We start from the raw sequence: 24,781 nt of genomic DNA, 5'->3' as shown, positions 1-24,781 counted from the left end.
TGAAGTAAACAGAGAGCCCTAATATAGGATACATTTTGGTTTTTACAAGATAGAATTTATAAGAACTCCATGTTTTATTCAAACTTCCAACCTTGTAACAACAAGACTCTAAGTGCATTTAAATAATAAATTATTAAATAGTTTAATTATCAAATAATCAAATATTTTAAAATATACTTTATTCCTTTTGTGAATAAAATAGAGTATAAAGTTTGTTTTCCAACCAAGGAGGTACAAAATCAAACTCTAAGTTGAGGTAAGAAGTAGTAGCTATTTATAAAGAATATAAGATTGGTGCTTGTTTTCTTAACCAATATGGGACTTTAGTGCCTAGTGGAGTACTATTTAAGGTACAAATTGGATTACATATTAATATATAAATAGTAATGTAACTTTTATCGAACGTGTTTGCGAGCTTTCGAGCCGAACTCTATTAGGCTCAGTCTCGGCTCGTTAAGGTCTCGAGCCGATCCCGAACTCGAATCGAGCCCCTCCGATGATGATCAATTTTTGTTTTGGCTTGAGGAACTCAATAACTTGCCAACTTGGGTTATTAGAATATTTGCCATGACAACTTGACACTTATTGTAATTTGTAATCAATGTAACTGTAAGATGATGTGTTTTAGTTGTGGGAAGAGCATTGACTTTGATAAAGATTTAGATAAGCGTGGAAGGTGCATCTAGGTAGTTGAGCATACCAAACCAAGAGAGGTACAATTCTAATTTGAGCATACCAATTACTGTCGTCCCAAGAGAGGTACAATCCTAGTTCAAAATGGCGCAAGAGCCGGTGGAAAAACCATGGGAGATTACTAGTCCAGGATACATAAAATTCAGGCAAATGGACCCTATGTTGAAAACAGCAGCAACATTGGGAGATGTCGACTTCTTCACGCAGGCGTTCACTTCTGATCCGCCCGAGTACTTCAGGCTCAGAACAAGTAACAAATGCAACATCTTCCATATAGCCGTTCGTTTAAGGAGGACAGCCTTCATCACAAAAGCAATCGAGAAACTGGAACTTATTGATTTACATGAACTCCTCACCCAACAAGAAGCCTCTCTGAAATGGAACCCTCTTCATTTCGCAGCCTTTCAGGGAAATCTAGAAGAGATTCAGCTCATACATGAAGTTTACAAATCAATTGATGCAGCTAGTATTTTTGTTCATGATCTACCATGCTTAGCGGCCGATGTGAATGGGAAATCTCCCTTGCACTTGGCCCTTGAAAAGAATGAGGAATGTGCATTGGAAATATTGTCAATGAATACAGAAAAGCTTTGTTGCCTGAAAGACAACGAAGGGAGGACTCCTTTCTTACTTGCCATGCAGCAAGGTTTCACCAAGATAGCTTCCAAGATGTTGGAGTCCAATTTTAAGTTTGATATTAGCAACGAAGATGGTTTGAATCCCCTTCAAATTTTGGCAGAAAACTCAGGTCAGTCATCAGAATTACGCCCCTTCTTTATTATTGATTGTATGGATCTTACGTAGAAAATTAAATCAAATAGGATCGGAGTTAATTACTTGAAAGATTGTTAGATTCAATGGTCCGAGACGTTGACTTCTACTGCTTCGGATCCACATGACAAATACACAAATTTCAGAGTGGTGTTTGAAAAAGCATTGTACCTAACAAAATTCCAAATATGAAATCCTAGTACCCCTCTAAACTCTCCACCTCTGTCGATTCTTTTGCAATTTGTGCTAATTACAAAAAAAAAGAAAAAAAAAACTCCGAAACAAGGAATTTCCAGTATTAATTATAAAATTTTTTCCAAACGATGAACCCGAAATTCAAACTACTTTATTTAGTATATATATATATATATATATATATATATATGGATTCTTATATTGTTCTCCCTCCCCTCCCAAAAAATATAGTTTCCAACTTATTTTTCATAGTCAAAGTTTTAATCTTTGATAGATTTGTAGTTTTATAATATCAACTTTTTATAGAACTTGTTTTTAATGGTATATCATAAGCAATTAGAACAAATGCTTCAAATACGGTTTAAGGAAGCACCGTTTATGGAACCTCAATAAGAATTTTTAATTATGGATATGTAAATTTCTTTTATTCATACTTCCGCCGTTATTTCACTTATTTCACTTGCAACAAAAATTTAGGAGAGGAGAAAGATAGTAAGAAATAAAAAAAAGGACCTTGTGTGCTAGGAGAGAAAAAGAGATAATATATTGCCTTAAATATTAATGTTGCATCTTAAAAGTATGGAGTAATATGCAACTTCCTAAAATTGGAAACGACTCTATATTAAAAAACAGTGGAAATATCTATAGTAATATATTAAAAAAAATCTTCTTAAGCAAGTGTACGCGCCACGTAGCACTCTCCCTTTTATTGTTTCATTCCATATCGTCATTATGTACATTAAAAAAAAGAATCATGCTTTATATAAGATTCGACCACATGACGCGACCTCAAGTTAATTATATACTAAAGTCCTAATCAATAAACTATGCAACATTAGATGATATTTGTTAAGATGAAATGTACTAAGGACTAATAACGCTACATGGCCTACATCGCGGAGGACTAAAGACTAGTTTTTTCCTAAACAGGAGCCAAAAATATTAAATCCCCGCTCAGTCTCTTTCCACATGTCACCTCATTTCTCCTAAACTTGGTGAAATACTCATCTTTTAGCGCACCTTCATTGATGGGCAACCAGCAACCTGCCCGCATTGTTGAAACCCAAGTACAGAAAAGAGAGTCAAATGGAAAGGATAGAAATGGCCAACAGTGCGGGCCAATTCAGCCCATCCAATCCAGCCCACCTCATGGGTCGTGTAAGCAAAAAGTCTGGTCCAACCCAGCTCGAACCGTGAAATTTGTTGGTGGACCGTGGGCCAGATTCCTTGAGCACAGGCCACTAAAGCCCACTACTAAAATCGCCCAGCCCGGACCATGAAATCGGTCCAATCCGACCCATGAACCAGACCAGCCAATCCAAGTAAATATTGAACCAAATTGTGTATATTTTAATCAAATTGTATATACTACTTCCTTTTTTTTTATTATGTCCAACTATTTGACATAAAGTAGAGAGGAAAAATGTCTAATCGTTGCAAATAATAGAAAACGGAGGTAGTATTTTAATCAAATTGCATATATTATGATTCAATCAAATTTAAAAACAATGAAATTATTCATTAATATTAATATTTGTATATATTTTTGATTCATTTTAAAGATTTTATGTAGCAATAATGAATAATTTCAATGATTAAATAATTTTGAAAAAATAATTCTCATGCCGGCCCGTCAGCCTGGTCCAGCCCACCAGACCCTCGAACCGTTGAAACCGGTAACAGACCGGTGTGTGCCAAGATTTTTCACCCCGCGGACAAGCCCGCCCAACCTATGAATTTCACGGTCTGATCTTGGGCTGTAAAATCTCAACCCAACCCACTACGATCCACGGTCCGATCCGCCCAACCCGCACAAGTGACCATGGGAAGGAGCATTCCGAGTGCTCCTTAGACCTTAGGTGAATGATGTTGGAGTCAAATGTGCCTTAGGTATCTCGTATGGGTTAGATATCAATATCATCATAAATTTAGAATGTTTAATATTTCCTTTTATTTCCTTGTTATTTTGAAACTAGTTATTAGGTCCGAGTTATACTCGAATAAGGAAAATTTTTATTTATCAATATTATACTTTAAGATGATAACACTTAATGTTATTAGGTCTAGTGATTAAAACTTTAGTATATGTTCTTGAAGTCCCAAGTACACAATTTTTAAGATTTTTAGTTTCGTGGATTACATGAAGTAACACTCACTTAGGGAGAGTGCCAAGTAGCATTGTTCCTTATTTAGACATGCCTTTTAATATATTAGTATAGATATCTCAAAAGTATTTCACTTATCTTCTATTTGAGTTGGGCCCATATTGTTATTTAGATCAAGTGTTATAATAACAAGGACCATTAAAATTACATACTTTCTCCTTTCGATTTTATATGAACTCTAAGGGTGCGTTCTCTTCAACTTATTGGCCTTGAACTTATCTAAACTTATTGGAACTTATTAAACCTGATTCAACTTATTGGACCTGATTAAACCTGATTGAAACTTATTGGACCTTATTGGAACTTATTGACCTGATTGAAACTTATTAGACCTTATTGGCCCTGATTGTACTTATTAGACCTTATTGGACCTGATTCAAACTTATTAGACCTTATTGGACCTAATTGAAACTTATTTGACCTTATTAGACAAAAAAAAAATTTGACCATTAATAACATAAATATTACCCTAACGTAAATACTACCCCTCAAAATTTATTATGAAGCAATAATTATTAAAGTTCGTCCTTTAAAAAAATAATTATTATTAATTATCTCTTACGATAATTAATTTAACAAAAAAAATTTACTATTTATATATTTGCATATACATAACTTTCACCACTTATATATCTAATAGTCTTGTTTTGATTTCATAAATCACTAGTAGAAAATCAAAAGTTGATTAACATTTATTGCTAACAAGTTAAAATTGGCACATTTGAAAAATTCTAATAATAACAAGTATAATACTATATAATCATTGTGGTACTTTAATTAAAATTATAGTAATAACATAATTAGCTAATAGTGATATGAAATTATGAATAATAAAATAATGGACAATAATACAAATGTTTATTAAACATTGACTATTTTGACCTTATTGGATCTGATTAGACCTGGTTGAACTTATTGGACCTTACTAGACCTGATTGGAACTTATTGTACCTGATTGGAACTTATTGCACCTGCTTAAAACTTATTGGACCTTATTAGACCTGATTGGAACTTACTGTCCTGGTTGGACCTTATTGCAACTTATCTGAACTTATTGGACCTGAAACTTAATCTCTTAAGTTGAGGAGAACGCACCCTAAAGCTTTGGCATGAGGATTTCGGAGAAGAAAAAGATAGAGAGAAAGAAAAGAGGAACTCATGTGATGAGAGAGATACAGAGAAAAATAAGTACTGAATAATGTAGTAATGTTTTATTTATTTGAAATGACCTAAAATGGTATGTGTTTCATTTATTTTAGAACGGATGAAGTATTATTCTCATACTTTTTCTCTCTTATCAATAAAGTAACTCTACCCACTATTTTTTAATCATATGTATTTTTTCTTTTGTCGATATAATATACTTCCTTTATTTCAAAATACTTGACACACTTCTTCGGCCATTGCTTGCCAACAGATAACTTTAACTTCCAGCAAACCCCATATGCTAGCACTTATTTTACTGAATTTATTTTTAATAAAACTCTAGAGTAATAGCTTGATACAATACAATATAATATGACATTCACTTGATATAATAAGATGCAGCCAAGATATGATATAGTAGTCAATCGATATGATAAGATGGTGTAAAGATATGATATACTAGTCATTTAATATATCAACTAGGTTTCAAGTAACAAACCCCAAATAAAAATAAAAATAAAAATTTTATTATTGTTATAATTTTTTAATATTGACTTTTATTATAAAACTACTTTCTTTGTCTTTTTGTTGATGCTACATAGAGAAAGTAGAGAGTTTTTAAGAAAGATAGATAAAGAAAGTGTGGCACCACCGCACCACCACTCTTTGAATAAAAAAATATTGTTCAGGAAAAAGTATTGGTATTTTAAAGGAAAAAGTGGGGGATCACTAACTTTTTAATAACATGTTAATTTTTTTATTGTGAAAAGGGATCCATTTATAATATGTAACTTCTATTAAGAGATTTTCATTTTAAAAAAATGTAACATCTATATTAAAATGAAGGAGGTACAAAATTGTTTCAGGATATGCCATGATAACTTTTGAGAGATATAGTCATTATTCTCTTGCCAATTGCTTTTGCATTTTATTATCAAGATCTCCCAATTATGGGCAAGTGCTGCCTATAACGGTTATGCAAAGATACTTTCTCGATAAGAATAATGTACCAAGAAATCAAATGGCTAACATATACTCGTAACGACAAGACTTGCAGGTACAGTAGCTGAATTTGAAGAGAGCTCAATTGAGACAATCTTAATCAAATCTCACCCGGATCTGCTATTTGTAAATAGTAAAAATGGACAATCATCAGTTCTCCATACATGGGCAAAAACAAATAGATTAGTGCAGCTTGCAGCAGTGGCAGTAAATCATGGTCTTGACTATCTCCAGAAATTAAGTAGTTCTGTAAACAGCGAAGGAAATACTTCTGTTCACTTGGCCGTTGAGCATGGTAACGAAGACTTTGCATTGTTCATCATTAAAAGATGTGGGTTACTAGATCCCCCAATATGGAGATACGAAAATAAAGATGGAGTAACTCCTTTTGACATTGCGTTGAGGAAACGTCAGGGAAATTTCGTGTTACGCTGCATTACTCAGGATTCTTGGACTTACCAAGTGCGTAGCAAGTCGTCCGAAGAGAGCAGACTCTTTATTGCTGTCAAAGAGGGGATGAATGATGCTGTACAAAACATTTGCGACTATGTTGCTGCAGATCCTTCACTGCAAACTACTATTCCAACTGTAAACTGCGATGGGCAGACAGTCTTGCATGTTGTGTCGTATTGCACAGGTGAGTGAAGTTGCTAAATTGGCTTTTCTTTGCATTAAGCTGAGTGTCAGTATTATAACATCATAATATAGTCGATTTGGTAACCGATGTTTTTATAATAGCCTTCTCGAATAAAAGACTATCATAAGAAATTAATGCGAGTCACATGTTTGTCCACATCAACAAATGACATTTATGGCTAATTACTATGGACATATTCACATAACTATATTCCTAAATCCTAATATACACATATGTATTAAAAGCAATCATTTATTATTGACATGTTTGATTATAAACACCTATTCTCTTCAACTTAGAAATTAGTACATTTATATTGAAAAGAAAACATGAATTAGTAAAATTCAGTGTATTTTTTTTGGAAAAAGCTAAATGCAACCCTTAGGGCTGCATATAAGAAGCTAAAAATGGAAAAAAAAAAAAACAAACATTAACTGATCATTTATTACATAGATTAATGCAAACTTCTGTCATAAATTTACAACTAAATTCCATCTTAAGCAATGTATTTATGTCTTATATGCAACCCTTAGGGCTGCATATAGCATAACCCTTTTTTTAGGTGGAAAAGAACAATAATGCCGAATGTGCATTGATAATTTGATATGATAGTGCTTGGTGGAAATGAAGTGTAATGCTTAGAACTTGTATTCAGAAAAGACGGGCAGATGTTTAGTGGAAATGTTTCCACACCTGATCAGTTTGCCAGACAACAATGGAGAGAGACCTTTTGATATAGCTTCAAAAGTTTGTAGCAAATGGCTTATAGAGTTGCTGCTCACAAAGGACCCTTCTGCCATTGAAACTTCCCCAAAAGCTTGGATTGAAGCCTGTAAGAGAGGCGATCTTGAAGTCATAAAAGTTTTTGCAAAGAACTGTGATAAGTTTAAGGAGGTCTGTGTTAAACACATTGACTCGCCTATGCACCATATCAAGCTGACAGCTGCGGAAGACTATGAGAAATTTTATCAATTTCACCAATTTGGGAGATGAAAAATAACCGTGATTCTTATGGTCAAACACCACTGCATCTAGCACTGCAACGTCAAGACATAGTACTTGCTGAACTACTACTAAAAAAAGGCGTTGATAGCAGCGTCAGCGACATAAAAGGAACAACTGCCAAAAATTTGTTAGCTGACCTAAGTGCGCAACATTACGAATGGGTACGTCAATTTCATTCTAAACTATAACACTTGTAAATTATTATGGGCTTCGCTTCGTTAATTTGTGCCTAGAAATGAGAGTAAACCTCTAGAAACAAATTAACAAGTACTCTTCTATTCATTCGCCTAAGGTAACTAACTTTTGCTCACCCTTTCCAGTCATTCTTGTTTTTTTATGGTTAATAAATTTTGGCCTACTCAAAAGGTTTTCTTGTTAGTGTTCAGGCAATTCAAAATTACTCCCGGAACCTCTATTCTCAAAAATTATTGTTTATTCTATTATCATCAGTGTACAAGTTATTGTTCGGACAATTTTATGTTGTGGATCCCTTTTAGATAATAACTATCTCTTTTCACTTTTTTATGTTATGTGATGTGAGGTCATTCTTCTATTCAATCGCCTAAGGTAGGATCTTGTTCTTTTGGGCATAGTTTTAATTCAGTTCAACTAGTTTTTTCTCAAAACTGTGGTTGAGTTTATTTTAATTCAGGCCAAAAGAACAGAGTGTTAATAGGTCTATATGCTGGATACGAACTAATTGAGATATACTATCAAGTATCAAGTATATATCAATACTGAAACCATTTCAGTGTTACTACAAAAAGGTCTCATGAGCATATATTAGTACCATTTTGCAGGTCTCTTAGTATCATTTAATATTTACTTTGGGTGTGCAGTTGTGCACTCCAACAGGTAAAAACTAAAAACCAACACTTCCTCCCCTTTGGCTACCATCTAACTTATCTTCTTATACTATCTTCATATATATATACTTTATCTTACAACCTGATTGTATCCTGATAATCATTCATTCACAGCACGAATTGTGTCAAAGATTGAAGATAAATCCACTGCTAAAAACCAGATACATCCAAGACACAGGGGCACTGGAGAAAATGCGAGACACGCTAGCAGTTGTGGCAGCCCTTCTAGCAACTCTTACATTTGCAGCTGGATTTACTCTTCCGGGAGGCCTGAATCAGGATAATGGAGAAGCCCTTCTACAAAGGAAGATATCGTTCATAGTGTTTATTCTAGCAGATACATACGCCATGTGTTGTTCCATGTTTGTGTTGTTCTGCCTGATATGGTCTATGGTTTGTGATGATATTCAATCACACGTACTCATTGATCGCAGTGTGCTCGTACTTGTGCACTCTTTCTGTGCTACATTGGTTGCATTTATGACTGGAATCTACACGGTTGTATCCCAGAAATCGTTATGGACACCATTACTTATCATTGTCATGACCTCTTCTGTGGCAGTTATTTCATTCAACAAGACTGTTTTATACAGAGTGCTTGATGGATTGATCCCTTCTATAGATAAGAAAAGGAAAGAGAAGCTGCAATTCTTGAAACAGGTAAAATTTTGTGTGAAGAAGCTGAGATAGCTTTAGCTTCAAGCAAGAAATAAACGAGAGAAAATATAGAGAGAGAAAGAAGATATTATTATCTTATAACAGAATCAACTGAATCAGTTATTACAAGGTGTAATAAGCTGTATTTATACAACATCAACTAACTAACCAACATAAGGAATGCTGACTAGGATAATAAATATACATAAATCTTATATCCCCCCTTCAAGCTGGACTTGAGAAACAAGACCAAGCTTGGAACAAAGAACATGATGTTGCTGAGAAGACAAGGCTTTTGTGAGTAAATCAGCTAATTGAGCTGCACTAGGAACATGAATAGTAGTCAGGAAACCTTCTTCAACTTGCTCCCTAACATAGTGCATGTCTCTTTTAAGATGTTTGGTCTTCTCATGAAACTTGGGGTTCTGAGCAAGATGCTCAGCAGAAGTATTGTCACAGCACATGGTGATAGGCAAAGGAACAAACACCTTCAAATCTTCCAAGAGACCATGAATCCACACTAATTCACTAGCAGTGGCAGACATACTCCTGTATTCTGCCTCTGCTGATGATTTGCTAACAGTGGCTTGCTTCTTTGTTTTCCATGAAACAAGGCTATCACCAAGGAATACAGCATAAGCACCTAGTGATCTACTTGTAAATTGACAAGTACCCCAGTCTGAATCACTATAGGCTGTGACTTTGAATGTGCTGTGAGATGGATAGAACAATCCATAATCAAGAGTACCTTGTAAGTATTTTACCACATGAATAGCTGCTCTGAGATGTGGAGCTCTAGGTTGATGTAGAAACTGACTGAGATGTTGAATAGAGTATGACAAATCAGGCCTAGTAAGACCTAAGTAAAGTAATCTACCAATTAACCTTCTGTAAACTTCAGGATTATCCAAAATATCTCCAACATCAGTAGATAGTTTCAAGCCTGTAGGAAGAGGAGCAGGAGAACTATCACTTGTAGCCATGCCACAATCAGTTATAATATCTCTGATGTATTTCTTCTGAGAAAGAAAGACTCCATTGGAATTCCTAGACACTTGAATTCCCAAGAAATAATTTAAATCACCCAAGTCTTTAATGGTGAATTCCTTATCAAGAGCTTGTTTGACTGAGTTAATCTGAGCCATGTTTGTGCCAGTGACCACCATATCATCTACATAAACCAAGATAGCCACAAAATTACCATCTAATGTTCTGGTAAAAAGAGAATAATCCTGTTTTGACTGAACAAAACCCAAGCTTTTAAGAAATTTCGACAACTCCTTGTTCCATTGTCTAGAAGCCTGTTTAAGGCCATAGATAGACTTCTTCAGCTTACAAACTTGACCAGGAGCAGCTTTCTCATACCCAGCAGGTGGTTGCATGTACACTTCCTCATCCAAGTAGCCATGTAGGAAAGCGTTATTAACATCTAATTGACACATGGGCCAGTGATGTGCAACAGCAACTGCAATTAACACCCTGACAGTAGCCAACTTAGCAACTGGTGCAAAAGTCTGAGTAAAATCTTGTCCTTCCACTTGTTGATAACCAATAGCTACTAATCGAGCCTTATATCTTTCAATACTTCCATCTGGATTCAGCTTAGTTTTAAAAACCCACTTTGAACCAATAGCCCTTTTGTCAGCAGGTAAAGAAGTTAGCTCCCATGTATGATTAGCTTCCAATGCCTCCAATTCTTTATGCATAGCTGTAATCCAGTGAGGGTTGTGTTTGGCTTGGTTATAGTGTTTGAGTTCAGAAATAGGAAGAGAAGCAACAGCAAATGAAGCAGAAAGGTTAGAATTATCAGAAGAGTTATTCAAAGCAGAATTGTGAGGAATATAAGAAGTAATGAAATTTGTTAGTTTTGTAGAAGGTTTAATGTGTCTAGATGATTGTCTAGGCATAATAGAAAAGTTAGAATCAGAAGAAGGAGTAGAATGGGAAGAAGAATGAGAAGCAGAAATAGATATGGAATCAGTAGGTATATGGGAAGAATTCATGTGAGTTGAGTTAACTGAAACATCAGAATCAATGTTATTATGTATGGGAGAACCAAATTGAAGTGAATCTTCAGGTGAAATCAAATTGTTAGATGAAATATCAGGCATATCAACACCAAAATTAACAAGAGGGATTGTTAAACTCTTCTTATGTGTCACAATATCAGTGTAAGGAAATATGTTTTCAAAGAAAACAATGTCTCTAGAGACAAAACATGTATGAGTATTAAGATCATATACCTTGTATGTCTTTTGACCAAATGGATAACCCAAAAAAATACATTCCCTTGCTCTGGAATCAAACTTGTCTTTGTTTACATTCATGTTATATGCATAACATAAACAACCCAGAACCCTCAAATTCTCATATGATGGCTGTTTATGAAAAAGAATTTCATAAGGAGTCTTCCAGTTTAACACTTTAGTAGGAAGCTTGTTTATGACATGTGTAGCAGTAAGAAGACAGTCTCCCCAGAACTTTTTAGGTAATTTGGCATGAAACCTAAAAGCTCTAGACATCTCCAATAAATGTTTATGCTTCCTTTCCACCCTTCCATTTTGTTGTGGAACATAGGGAACACTTTTCTGATGTATGATACCTTTTTCAGAAAACAAAGATAAACATTGTTCCTTAATCACTTCTGTCCCATTGTCAGATCTGATGTGTTTGATTTTCTTGAGAAATTGAGTCTCAATCATAGCTAAGAAATCAGTAATGGTCTTAGCTACTTGCATTTTGTTTTGCAATAAAAAAGTCCACACTACTCTACTATGATCATCAAGAATAGTTAAAAAATAGGATGCACCATTCAATGCTAACACCTTATATGGACCCCAAAGATCTAGATGGATGAGATCAAAACATGCATCAGCTCTACTTTGGCTAATAGGAAAAGGTAATTTGTGTTGTTTAGAATGAAAACACACTGTACAATTATATTCCTTCAAACCTTGACAATTACAAATGCCAATATGCTGCATTTTGGATAAAGAAACATGTCCAAGCCTGGCATGAATCATATCTAAACTCAGTGGCTGAATGCCTTTATTCTTTATACTAGTACTAGTCTTAGGTGGCAGCTTACTAGTATTAACATGTAAGTCAGTAACAGCAGCATTACATGATTTATCAGCAGCAAAAACCTCATCAACTCTTCTTGAAGGTAGCAAGTAAGAAGGATGAAAATAGTATAGCCCATTATGCTTCTTTCCCACAGCAAGAAGATGCTTATTAGTAAGGCCCTGAAAACAACACCCATCCTTGGTAAAAACAACAGTCACACCTGATTTATCAACAAGTTGTCCAATAGACATGAGGTTATATCTGAATCCTTCTACTAACAACACATTATGTAATACCAAATCATGACTTAAATGAACTTTTCCAGTCATTTGAACAAGTTTAAAACTGCCATCAGGTAAACCTACCTTAATAGGTTTAGTTAATATTACCCTATCAGTGAGCATATTAACATCAAACACCATATGATCACAAGCCCCTGAGTCAATTATCCAATGACTCTTCTCATCAATTGATCTAGATATAAAACAACAAGTAATAGAATCATTACCTGCAAAACTAGCAAAGCTAGAAGTAGTCCCTCCTTCACCAGTCATCTGTTTATCTTTCATGCCTTTCATGACTTGTTGACAAATGAGAGCCAGCATGTCAGAATTGATGCCAGTATTCACATCAACAGAAGTCTCACCATACTCAGTTTGCACGTTAGCAGCCATCTTTTGTGAATGCTGAAAAGGTTTCTTACCAGATTTTATAGTGTTATACCAATCTGGATAACCAATCAGTTTAAAGCACTGATCAACAGAATGGCCTCGCATCTTGCAATTATCACAAAATTTATCCAACTTATCTTTTCTCCAATCTTTCTTGTTTTGAGAAAATGTTTTCTGATTTCCACCAGTAGGTTTATATAACCTCTGTGCTGCCATGGCGCTGCTTTCTGCAGTGATTTCAATTGAGTTTCCACTCACTTCTCTTTGTTTTTCAATCTGTTGCACTATAGCAAATGCACGATTGATCGTAGGAATAGGATCCATAGACAATATATTTGATATAGTGCTATCAAAGCCACTATTCAAACCAAGTAAGAACTGCATTAATTTGTCTTCAGCTTCTAAATCTTGCAATTTCTTGAGAAAATTGCAAGAACATGTACTTAGAGCGCCACAAGAACATGTTGGAAACATCTTCAAACTTTGAAGTTCATCCCAAAGCTTCTTGATCCTTCCATAATATGCAACAATTGACATATTCTCCTGTTTGAGAGCACTGATTTCTCTCTTTAATTGATATACCGATGGTCCATTAGATTGACCAAAACGTTCCTGTAATTCACACCACAATTCTACAGAATTTTCCACAAAACCAAACTCATCCGCTAAATCTGGACTCATAGAGTTTAATATCCAACTCATAACCATATAGTCAGCACGTTTCCATTTCTGGAAATCTTTATCAGTTTCATCTGGCATCTTCAAAACACCATTGATAAAACCTTCTTTGTTTTTCGCGATCAACGCTCTTTTCACATTGCGATTCCATCTCATAAAGTTATCACCAGCAAATATGGCAACAACTAAGGATGAATTAGGATTATCCGAGGATGAAATGAAAAGAGGATCAATATTATTACCTCCATTATCACGAACTCCATTGTTACGAACATTATTTTCACTATTCAATAAGGCTTCATTTTCTTGAGCCATTGAATCACAATTCAGAATTGTAAGCTATGAACAAATTCTAAGAATTGAAAATTTTCAGCTAAATCTCATGAAAGAGATAAGCTCTGATACCATGAAGAAGCTGAGATAGCTTTAGCTTCAAGCAAGAAATAAACGAGAGAAAATATAGAGAGAGAAAGAAGATATTATTATCTTATAACAGAATCAACTGAATCAGTTATTACAAGGTGTAATAAGCTGTATTTATACAACATCAACTAACTAACCAACATAAGGAATGCTGACTAGGATAATAAATATACATAAATCTTATATTGTGTCAACAACTTTTGTTCGATTTTGAAACCAATGAAATACACCCCATATATTTTCCTTTTTTTTTTAGCACAAGTGTAGAGGAACCTCAGGGTTATGGGGATTTCTTTGCTTCGTAGCTTTGAACTCAGCATTAGTTCTTTCTAACCTCCCAATTACGAGGGAAATTAAACTTCATTAGAAGAATATTCTCCCCAGCTTATTTTCAGTTCAGTTCAATTCAATTCAGTTAAGTTCAATTCAGTTTAGCTCTGGACAATACTTTTTCTCTCACATATCACTATTCATTTCAGTTCAGTTTAGTTCAGTTCAATTCAGTTCAGTTTAATTCAGTTCAGTTCAGTTCAATTGTTTTGTACCGAAGCGAACAGGTCCTTAAGTCTTGAAGAAAATAAGATTAGATACACCATAAGTTCTAAATTTTTATTTTCAAAATTAGTCTTTTAGTGTTTCTGAAGTCCTCTCAGTTAGTCCCAGATTAAATTTGTTTTTTTTCTTACTGTGCTCCTATTTCAGATTCCGGGACAGGTGATGAAGCTCACAGAATTTGGAGGACTTCTCGCAAAAAGGGTATTAGTTGTCTTTTTCTTGCTCATGTTTGACTAACATTACCCTTTCTTCTGGTGCAACTTTCTTATGCTTTTGTCATTACAAGCCATGAATACTGCCATGCATGCTATGCTCATTCCAGTAATTGAACAAATGTTTTCAAGTAAAAGTATGGGAATAAGGTCAATTTGTTGGAGATAACATAAGGCTCTTGTTAAAGATAAATTTTAATAAGAATTTGTTCTTCGTGTTTCGATAGGTTTCCCTTTCCATATCAGATTCCTACAACAGTATAACTCTTGTATATCTCTATTATATAAGCCAAGGGAGGAGGTGTGGTGTCCTCTTTTGAAGGGACTAAAATACCCTCTAATAATTTTAAATAATATTTTTCTTTTTATAAAAAATTGAAAAATGAAAATCAATGGAAACTTGCCATATGAGTAGGTCAAACAATATCATTAATAACTTGAAAAATTAGATTGACACAATCAATTCACGAAATCAATTACTTCAACCAAAAAAAGTATAGCAATATATCGTGATAACATAATATTTCATTAAGGGAAAGTTCAAACAATATGGTTTATTAACATTTATAATTGTTAAAGAATTATACTAAAGTCTCTGAAAAGAAAATTATTAAATCATCGACCAAATTTTACAGTGACGGTGTTGGACAGTTAAAAATCATTCACCTTTAATTTGAAAAGATAATAACATCTACAAAAGAACCTTAATAATTTACATCACTATCAAAATAATTTCAGATTAAAAAAAACATGTCCATTTGTATATAACTACATAAGATTGTCGAGACACCAAAATTAAAGGTGAACTGAAACTCTACCAAAAAAACATTTACTTAAAGAGTTCGTGATTGTCACTAAAGGTAATAAAAAAAATTACTTTGTCTAATGATCAACTACAGAAGATCGTCCCTCAATAAATTTACTTAATTACCCCTTAGTAAATCAACTACTCTAACCAAAAAAAGATGAAAGAAAATCAAACTCAAATATAGCATAAAAAATTAACAAAGAAAATTATATCAATCAAATATTTGATCAATCAATACACAATCAAGTAGTAAATCAAAAAGGAAGATACAATCAATTAACAAAGTGAAATGATTTAATTGAAACAAAATACTTTGTTGATAAAAATATAAGAAATCCTTAACAAATCTGCGTAACATTTTTTTATCGCTCATCAATTTTAATTTTAAATATCTTAAAGAAAGTATAAATAAAATAAATAATAAAAGACCGGTTTGGTTAAGTGATATAGGCTTAATCAACAAAATTAGATATCCCAAAAAACATGTCCAATGTTCAAATTTTACCTTTGTTTATGCCCAAAAAAAGTTATAAATTATAATATAAAAAAGTGAGGCACGCATCACGTGCATAAATTGCTAGTATATATATATATATATTGTGATGACTCAATAGGATATCCAAGCTTTTTCATTAATAATATTTTACATGGTATCAAGAGCAAAAATAAATACAAATGTTAATGTTAACTGTTTTTCCAAATTTTTAGAGAAAGTTCACAAAGAGACTCCTCAACGTGAAAATACAATGCAAATGGAACATTTTGGTCATAAATCATAATATACTGTTCATTCCCTTCAAAGTAATAATAATAATCATATAGTTTTTGCATGTTTCCTTCAACTAACAGGCTTCTAATTTCACTTGGTGATAAAATACGTCATGACTTATGAGTCTTTCCTTTATGTCTCCTGAACTTACTTGTTGTGTAAATTGCGAGGCAGAAAATGTGAAACACTTCACTTTGTGTATCATCTAATCGTCCAAGCATAATGTTGTTTCAGAGAACTTCTCGGGGCGATAACTCTGAAGGAATCGATCCTCTTTCAAATTTGTAGATTGAACATCTATACAACATGTAAATAATTGGGGTTTTGGAAATGGTATGTCATGGAAATGGGTGAATCTCAGGTTGTCGCCATTCTTGGGCTTCCTTAGCGCGACAAATGACTGAATGGAAACATATTGGAAACTGAGAAAGCTCAAATCCTAGAGGTTATGTGCTTCATAGTCGAACATCAGCAGCATGAAGGCGTGAATGAATTAGTACTCGGTGAATCCCTCGAATCAGCCTAGTCAAGGCTTACGTCTTTCTAATACATGTGTGAAATTGGACTATTGGAGTATAACTTAAAACTTGTTTGGTGAATGATCTTGAATGAATGTGTTGGACAAAAATGTATTAGCATTTGTAAACTCTTCTAACAGATAATTGCAATTCCCTGTAAAAGAAAAGGAAAGAGAAATAAAAACCTGGTATGCTGAAGAAGCAGTGCCAAAGATAAATCCATGAGGTTTAGTTCTACTAACAATTTGGATTCGAATGGAGATGTGTTGTTTGCGGCTGTCCGGCGTGTTCGTGCTTGTTGGACGCCAGAAATTGCTGAGGCCAAGGCTGTCGCTGTGGCGGTGCGGTTGGGCAGTAGGTTTGGGCTGAAAGATGTTGTCTTGGAATCCGATTGTCAAGTGATTATCCACCGCCTTATGAAGAAAACTTTCTTTTTATCTGATCTAGATGGTGTATCTATATATATATATTTAAAGTAGAATCCTTCAGGCCACGTGTCGCAAAGTTAGAGCTTTCAAGCTCACGTGGCATGATGTGGCATGCTCCGTTGATCAGTATTTTCTCAAAGCTCAATGAGAGTGTCCACGTGGCAAGAGAATCAAAGAATATGAAATTCCCATAATCACGCATATCCCTTCCCTTAATCACTCATATCCCTTCCCTTAATCACGCATATAATTGATTCAGTAATCTATATAATTGATGTCAATCACGGATTTTAATTGATAGGTAATCTATATAATTAAGGAAACAGTTATGTCAATCATGTAATTACTGTATTAATTGATACTAGGATCAATTTGAATGGCTGAATTATAGGAAAAATACATAAAGTTTCCCACATATAATACCTAATTGAGAATATTCGGTCAATCAATCTCTATGATGGCTTCAATCATGCGATAGATTGATGCTAGAATGGATCAAAATTAGGAAACTTTATGGATCAAAATCAATTCCATTCGAATTATAACTTGCACTATATATATTGAAGCTAATGTTAAGGAATTATGTTGGTTTATTTCATAAGCCACAATTAATAATTTTGAGAAAAAAAATCCACCAATCTCTAAAGGAAATGGTTTGGCGTACAATGGCTTTTGGCTGAATTGGATATGTATAGATTTAGTCGTTTTTGCTGCAGTGCTGCCCTACTTGGATCAACTGGAGTAGCTTTTTTTTTGCAGGGCACTAATGGCATTTGGAGTTTTGAGTATTCCATTAATTTATATTATTTGAAGAAGTGAAAACCAAGGCTTTGTGGAGGAAGACTGCATGGTCTTTAGTATGTACTCCCTCCGTCCCTTAATAGAGTGCCCATTTCTCCAATGTACGTTTGCCAATGCACGTTTTGTATCGTTAATATCTTTAATTTCATATTAGTAAAAATTATAAAAGTTTGATTTTCTTAATGTACGTAATGAGATGAATCAAACAAGACCCCACATGACTATGTTTTTTCTTATATATTAGAAATATTTTTTGAGGGCTTTCTTTACCTTTGAATAGTGTCCAAAAAAGAAATGGGCACTCTATTAAGGGACGGAGGGAGTAGTACTACTAGCTGTAAAGATGCTATATGGTGAAAGGTTTTCTAGGGTGAGTACCGGGTTGATTTCAACAGTTGAGGCTAGGTTTTTTTTTTTGCATATAATAATGAGAATATTTGGTCAAAGATTTTAAAGTTTGACCCAACAAAAATGAAATAGGCACTATATTATGAGATGGAGGGAATAGTATACAAACTTAACTTGAAGTCACGATATCAAATGTAATACAGTGTATCTATTTTTTTTTATTGTATATGAATTATTGATTATTACATGATATAAAACATACTAATAACGAAAGTATTACATAGTACTATTCCTTATTTAACAATACCTTTTAACATATTAATGTACTATTAGATGTTCGTAATGATCGACTTTTCTTTCTCTTGGTATAGTAGGTAATATATATTGAATTCAAATATTTACGTCCAATCTTTCCCATTTTTACAAGAACAATAATGAATGTGTGTGCTAAGTGCATATATATCATTCATGCATGTTGTGCTTGGCTCATGCTCGTGCTTCAAATCTATCTGATCCAACTAATTGTAGTCGATGAACCTGTATTAGATCAAACATATACACTCCTTGCATTAATGTTCATACTAGAATTTTTTGCACGCGATGCGTGCTTGAATTTTTTTTCGAAACAGAAACTCAATTTTTTTCGGTATAAGAGTCAAAATTTGAACATTACACATACGAAGTATAATAGTTTTTAGTTGCAAAATTTGATTGGTTTAGTTTATGTCACTTAAGTCTCTCAACATTCTTTTTGTTTCTTTTACTTTTCAAGGTTAAATTCTATGAACAAAATAGATATTTTATTGAATTTATGATTTCTAATATTATAATTTTTTAGTTGATTTTTGAATTAAGTATAGTACTTCATAAATTGTAAAGAAAGTGAACACTTTCATTTGAAGTCAATTTTTTCATAGGTTGTAGTTTGTGAGTAATTGTTATAATTATATTTTTGGTATTTTTGTTTGAAGCCACCTTTGATTTGTAAGTAATTTGTCATTTAGAAAGGGAAGGGGGTAACATAGTCTCTTCATTCGGGGACACCATAGCTCCCCCATTCCCTAATATAATAGAGATATGATGTACTTTAATTCTTGAATGATATTTTACATAAACCTTTTTACCTTGATAATTAATCTCTATTATATAATAGAAAAAAATACGTTCTAAGTTATTAGTTTTAGTTTGTATGTTAATTTTAAGTTTTAATAAAGTTTCCTGATTATTTGAGTGAATTGCATGATTTTTATAACGTGATTTTCTCAATTGTATGCGTGATTTGTAAAGTTTCTTCTTTTAAGTGATTTGTAAAGTTTCTTCTTTTAAGTGATTTGTGATCGAGTGAGTGTTGTAAATTAATTTGCGGTAGTTTTCTTTGAGTGTCAATTTTGATTTTGATATTCCTTTTGTAATTTAGAAAAGGAAGGGGGGCAAAATAGGCATTTCAAAAGAGGACACCGTTGCTCCCCCTTCCCTTATTCTCATTATTATATGCAAAAAAAACCGGTGCTTCCCTGTATTGGGTCTATTCTTTTTGGTTTGGTTTCAAGTTTTCAGGTTTAACGGCGGGTGGCGGAGATGAGTTTTGACCATATTAAGAGTTTTGACCTCTAAAATCATCTACCCATGCGTTTGGTTTATTCTACTTCATCAGTGGCGTGACCGCCATTGCTCCAAGGGGCAGAAGATGATAGTCAAGGTTTTGGACGTCGAAAATTCATCTGATGATGATCAACAATCTGGAAATGAAACTGCTGCAGAAGACACCAAGAAGAAAAGTGATGCTACTCAGGCTTTCGATCATTGGAGTTTACCTAGCTTCATGGTTTTGTTCATTGTTGGGTATCATATCATGGGTTGATTACTTAATTAGGATTTCTTTGTTTACTTAGTGTCATTAGTTTGGGATTTGATTAAGCAAAGCATAGGAGATTAGTTTATTAAGTATTTGATGTGTGTTTTAGAGGAGGTTGACACAAATATTTAGGATTCTGTTAAATTTGCTAGCTACTGTCAGAATTTTCATTTTCTAGACATGTGTTTCAAGAAGATATTGTTTTAATTTCGTTTTGATATCTGATTAATTTTCTTAAGTTTGATTTCTTACATAATCCCATGAGGATAATTCCAACTTGGCCAAGAGAACCAATATGAAGTTGGATATATTTTAGGGAATATATATTGTTTATTATCGGTTGGGGAGATAATATTTTTCTACTTCAATAATTTTTACTTAATTTGTACTTCAATATTTTTTTTTTTTTTTGTAACGAATACTATCATAATAAATATTACGCTATCCCTCATTCAAATTCCTGGATCCGCCCTTAATCCTCGAGATTTGTAGACCGACTTTTGCATTTTTGGTTTTGAAATTTTGTGGAACAAAAGTCGAGCTATTGTAATTGATACAACAAATAATAAAAAAGAGGAGAGAAATTAGAAACAAGTATCACTAGAGCATGGATTAGCCCTTAACAGAGTCGCTTATAGATTAGCCCAACTTAGTGGAAATTTTGATGAACTTAGAGTGTGGATGGAGGAATGTCCGCAGGAAGCTATTAGGGATGTAATTGCTGATACAATGCTTTTGAATGAATAAAAATGCTATCTTTCTTGTTAAAAAAAGTATCACTAGAGCATTATAGCTATTGTAATTGATAGATCTCAACCATTGATAAGGTTGACTTTAGATTTATCAAACATATAATACTATGATTGATAAATTTTCCAAATTTGAAACAGTATAAGCATCAATATCACCTTCTGATCAATAATCAAATCTCTCCCCTAATTTGAAGGACATTAATCATTCGTCGCTTGATTTTGTTTGGCAATTATCAATGGAGGTTAAAATGTGATTGTAGGAATCACAATTCACAAAAAGAAGAAACTAACTAATACCGGCTTTCTACAATGATAAGCAAAACAATTTGTAATTAGGTAGATCAAGAGAGAGAAAAAATCGTGGAAATTAGTTATCCTGTTGCAGTAAATTAGATCTACAAAAAATTACAATAAAAATGGAAGGTATAAATCTAAGACTTTAAATGGATGGTTGTGCTATAAAACTTATGATAGTTAGGGTATGTTCTCCCCAACTTATTTTCAGTTCAGTTTGATTCAGTTTGATTCGGCCGTAAATAGTTTAGTTCAGTTCCAATCAGTTCGGATCGGTTCCTACGTTATCATTTAATTCGGTTAACTTTATAGATTATGCTGCATTTAGGACTTGGTATACACTCCTATAGTCCTATACACTCTAATGCACCTTCTAAATTGAGTATTTACAAATTTATAATAAATGGTATTGTGAGATATGCATAACTATATTAGTACTCAATTTTTTCCCCATTAGTCAAATTAACACATATGCTATCACATTATATGAGGCATTGATTAAGTTATTACGTACAATTGTATAAATCTCTGCAACATTTGGTGAATCATTCATATTTTGTTGCTTCATTATCAGTCTATTACCTCATTCCAGAAAAATTTTATGTCAACATTTCGTAGTTTGGTGCTTTTTTATCTTCACATTCCTATTCCATTAATCAAGTATAAAATAATGAAAAACAACCCTTAGAATCTATCATTCATTTCCAGTAAGATAAGTATATTTTAGAAATGATAGTAATTGCATATCAGTTTTGTAACGATATTGAGTGGCTCTCCTACACTTCATCATCTGTAAATAAAACGTGGGTATAATAATATGAAAAAGAATTGCTATAAAAAATTATAGGTTATGTAATATACAAGTTGCAATATCGAGAACTAAACACAACATAATATGCCTAAAAGTTTCTATATATTGTTTAACAAAGTATTACCATCAAGACGTGATATAGTAGCTAACGAACGCAAAAACCCTTTGAATGAATGAAATGTACTTTACCGATTTCCTATATACGATCATATTTTTGGGGTTACAGAATCATAGTACAACATTGAGAGTTCATACAATGATCGTATATAGGAATTCAAGTATGGATGCATCACGTACTTCGATGCTAAATGTGTTTTGGTGAAGAGAAGTTTAGTTAGGTTTAGGAGAATTCAGGTTGAGAGAACGCACCCTAAATTTTAAAGCATTTATGATATGGTGAATCATATGATACATTATCAATCACGAAAATTATGAAAAATATCATGAAAGATGACCATAAATTTTTGGGGTGAGAGTTCATCTTGCTGAGGGAAAATACTTGAAAAGTGTATTATGTATATTATACATATTCATATTTTTATGGGTAAAAGTATAGTTATGTCTTACAATTATATAATCCATAAAATATTATCTGTTAATTCATATTCTACAAAAAAGAAATGAATATATTAAATGTTCATATAATAAAATTGGGTTAAATCATATTGAGCATTGAATAAAATGTGGGGGGGGGGGGGTTGTGTGTGTTAATCTACTATGACTAAAATTTCGGGTCTAAGTTGCATAATTTGTAAAAGAGGGAGAGCTAAGAGCTTAACTTGCTATATGAAAGACTGTCGTTAAATTTGTTTGGTGAAAGTTAACATTATGATAGCGAAAAAAGGTGAGAATGTAAGTATGCATATTTTTTGTTGGTAAAGGTATAGTTATATGTAATACAATTATTATAATTTTTTCTTATTTTTTGTAGGTAAATTCCATAGATAACTTATTTTCACTTTCATTATAATTGATCACATTTATAAATATAATAGATTATTGTGTTAACATTTCCTTTATCTACTCATAATTTTGAAAATCGTGATTGTTGGTTGAAATGGATGTTAATAATGACTATCAAAATTTATTAAATTTATACACAACCATTAAATAAAATATGTATTTAATTTTTTTTTGAATTATAATATCTCTATATCTAAACAAAATCCTTGAAGCCACATGGTATGAAGTTAGAGAATTTTTCAATGAAGCTAAAAAATTGAGTGATCAACCAAAATGGTAGATATCACTTGGTGAAGGAACACAAAAGATTATGAAGATAATTTAAGTCAAACAACAAAAAATATCAAAGGAAAGTTCAGTTGGTAACATCATAACATTATGGTTCAGATTTAAGGAATTCTTTAGATCTCAATGAGAAGAAAAATAGGTAACTATTTGATAACTTAAATAAAGTTCGTAGATGATTAGGAGATTTCATTTTTGCAATTATGATATATTAAAGAAGGAAGAAAGTTAGAAAACTCTTTATATCTCAATAAATATATGTTAAGATTAATTATTTAATTAAAATTAGTTTCATTATAAGTGGAGTATAATCACCTAGAACTAATGCATAACCAAGATCGAACTAGATCTATTATATCACATGAAATTTTCATATGTAAAGAGATGGGTTGCTTATTTTATTGAAACACTTATCGAATCGTATTAATCATACTATAAGTTTAAATATTGACAAATACAAACTTGGCATGTTAACTTTATTTAACACCTATATATTCAGATCATGATTTTTATGGTGGAACTAAATACATGTCTATAATACCCCTTTGTTCTAGAGATAGACGATAGGTGAATGTCAAGTATAAATTGAAGTCAATATTTTTGTTCAATTTGAAGTTAATTGTATGATTAGTGGGGTGGCTATGGGAATAAATTAAAGGGATGAGGGTGGTTTCTATTTAAGGTTGGTTTACATTGAGTAGGGCAAAACAATATGAAAAATAAATTATAATTTTACTAAGTTGCATAATAGAGGTGTGGTTTAGTATGCATTTTGGTCGAGTAAGACCACTTTCTATTAGTAAGTTATGATAGTTATGGTAATCATAATTCTTTATGTTATTCTCTTATAATTCTTTAAAGAAAAACCATAATTTTGTTTGAGTAAAATTAATGACCTTAAAATAACATGGATTATACAAATAATGACATCAACGTGATGTATTTATCTCATGCCGTTTGAGTTTTTTTATTGCACATGTTATCTTATCCCGTGCATTTTTATTAAACGTAAATTATGAATTATTTAATTTTCTACAAAACAAGTCATATTTTCTACCAATGGGTAGCATATTTCTTCTACTAAATTTGGTTAATTGTGGTACATGGATAATCGAACATTCATCCTCGAGGTCATAGACATGTTCAAGCTAAGGGGCTCCAAATAAAATGAGACTACACTACTAAAAGGAGAATAAAAAAGATGGAAAAACAACTAATCAGGCGGTGGTAAGGACACGGGGTGGCTCAAGGAGCCAACAATAAGAAAAATCAATTACATTACTTTTTTAGTCAGGGAAAGGGAAATGATCCTATATCAACTATATATAGTAGAAAACATATTTTTGGTATTTCCTAGAGAATCATTTAAAGGGGGCCTGAGTATGTCAAGGAAAGGGGAGTAATATG

The 24,781-nt window shown here is 32.9% G+C and overlaps 1 protein-coding gene across 1 annotated transcript; it reads left to right on the top strand.

Annotated features, from left to right (window-relative positions):
* Positions 1-743: 743 nt before the first annotated feature.
* Positions 744-17,039, top strand: LOC104907157 (uncharacterized). The gene is made up of 6 exons (XM_019252535.3): positions 744-1,441; positions 6,028-6,609; positions 7,265-7,775; positions 8,595-9,140; positions 14,678-14,731; positions 16,554-17,039. Exons 1-3 carry the CDS (start codon positions 778-780, stop codon positions 7,600-7,602), a joined length of 1,584 nt encoding a protein of 527 aa, XP_019108080.2. The 5' UTR covers positions 744-777; the 3' UTR covers positions 7,603-7,775; positions 8,595-9,140; positions 14,678-14,731; positions 16,554-17,039.
* The last annotated feature ends 7,742 nt before the right edge of the window (positions 17,040-24,781 follow it).

This window comes from Beta vulgaris, chromosome 4 (assembly GCF_026745355.1).
Source record: "Beta vulgaris subsp. vulgaris cultivar EL10 chromosome 4, EL10.2, whole genome shotgun sequence".
NCBI classification, from domain to species: domain Eukaryota; kingdom Viridiplantae; phylum Streptophyta; class Magnoliopsida; order Caryophyllales; family Amaranthaceae; genus Beta; species Beta vulgaris.
Note: the sequence above shows the minus strand (reverse complement) of the source record. Positions and strands in the feature narration are given on the sequence as shown.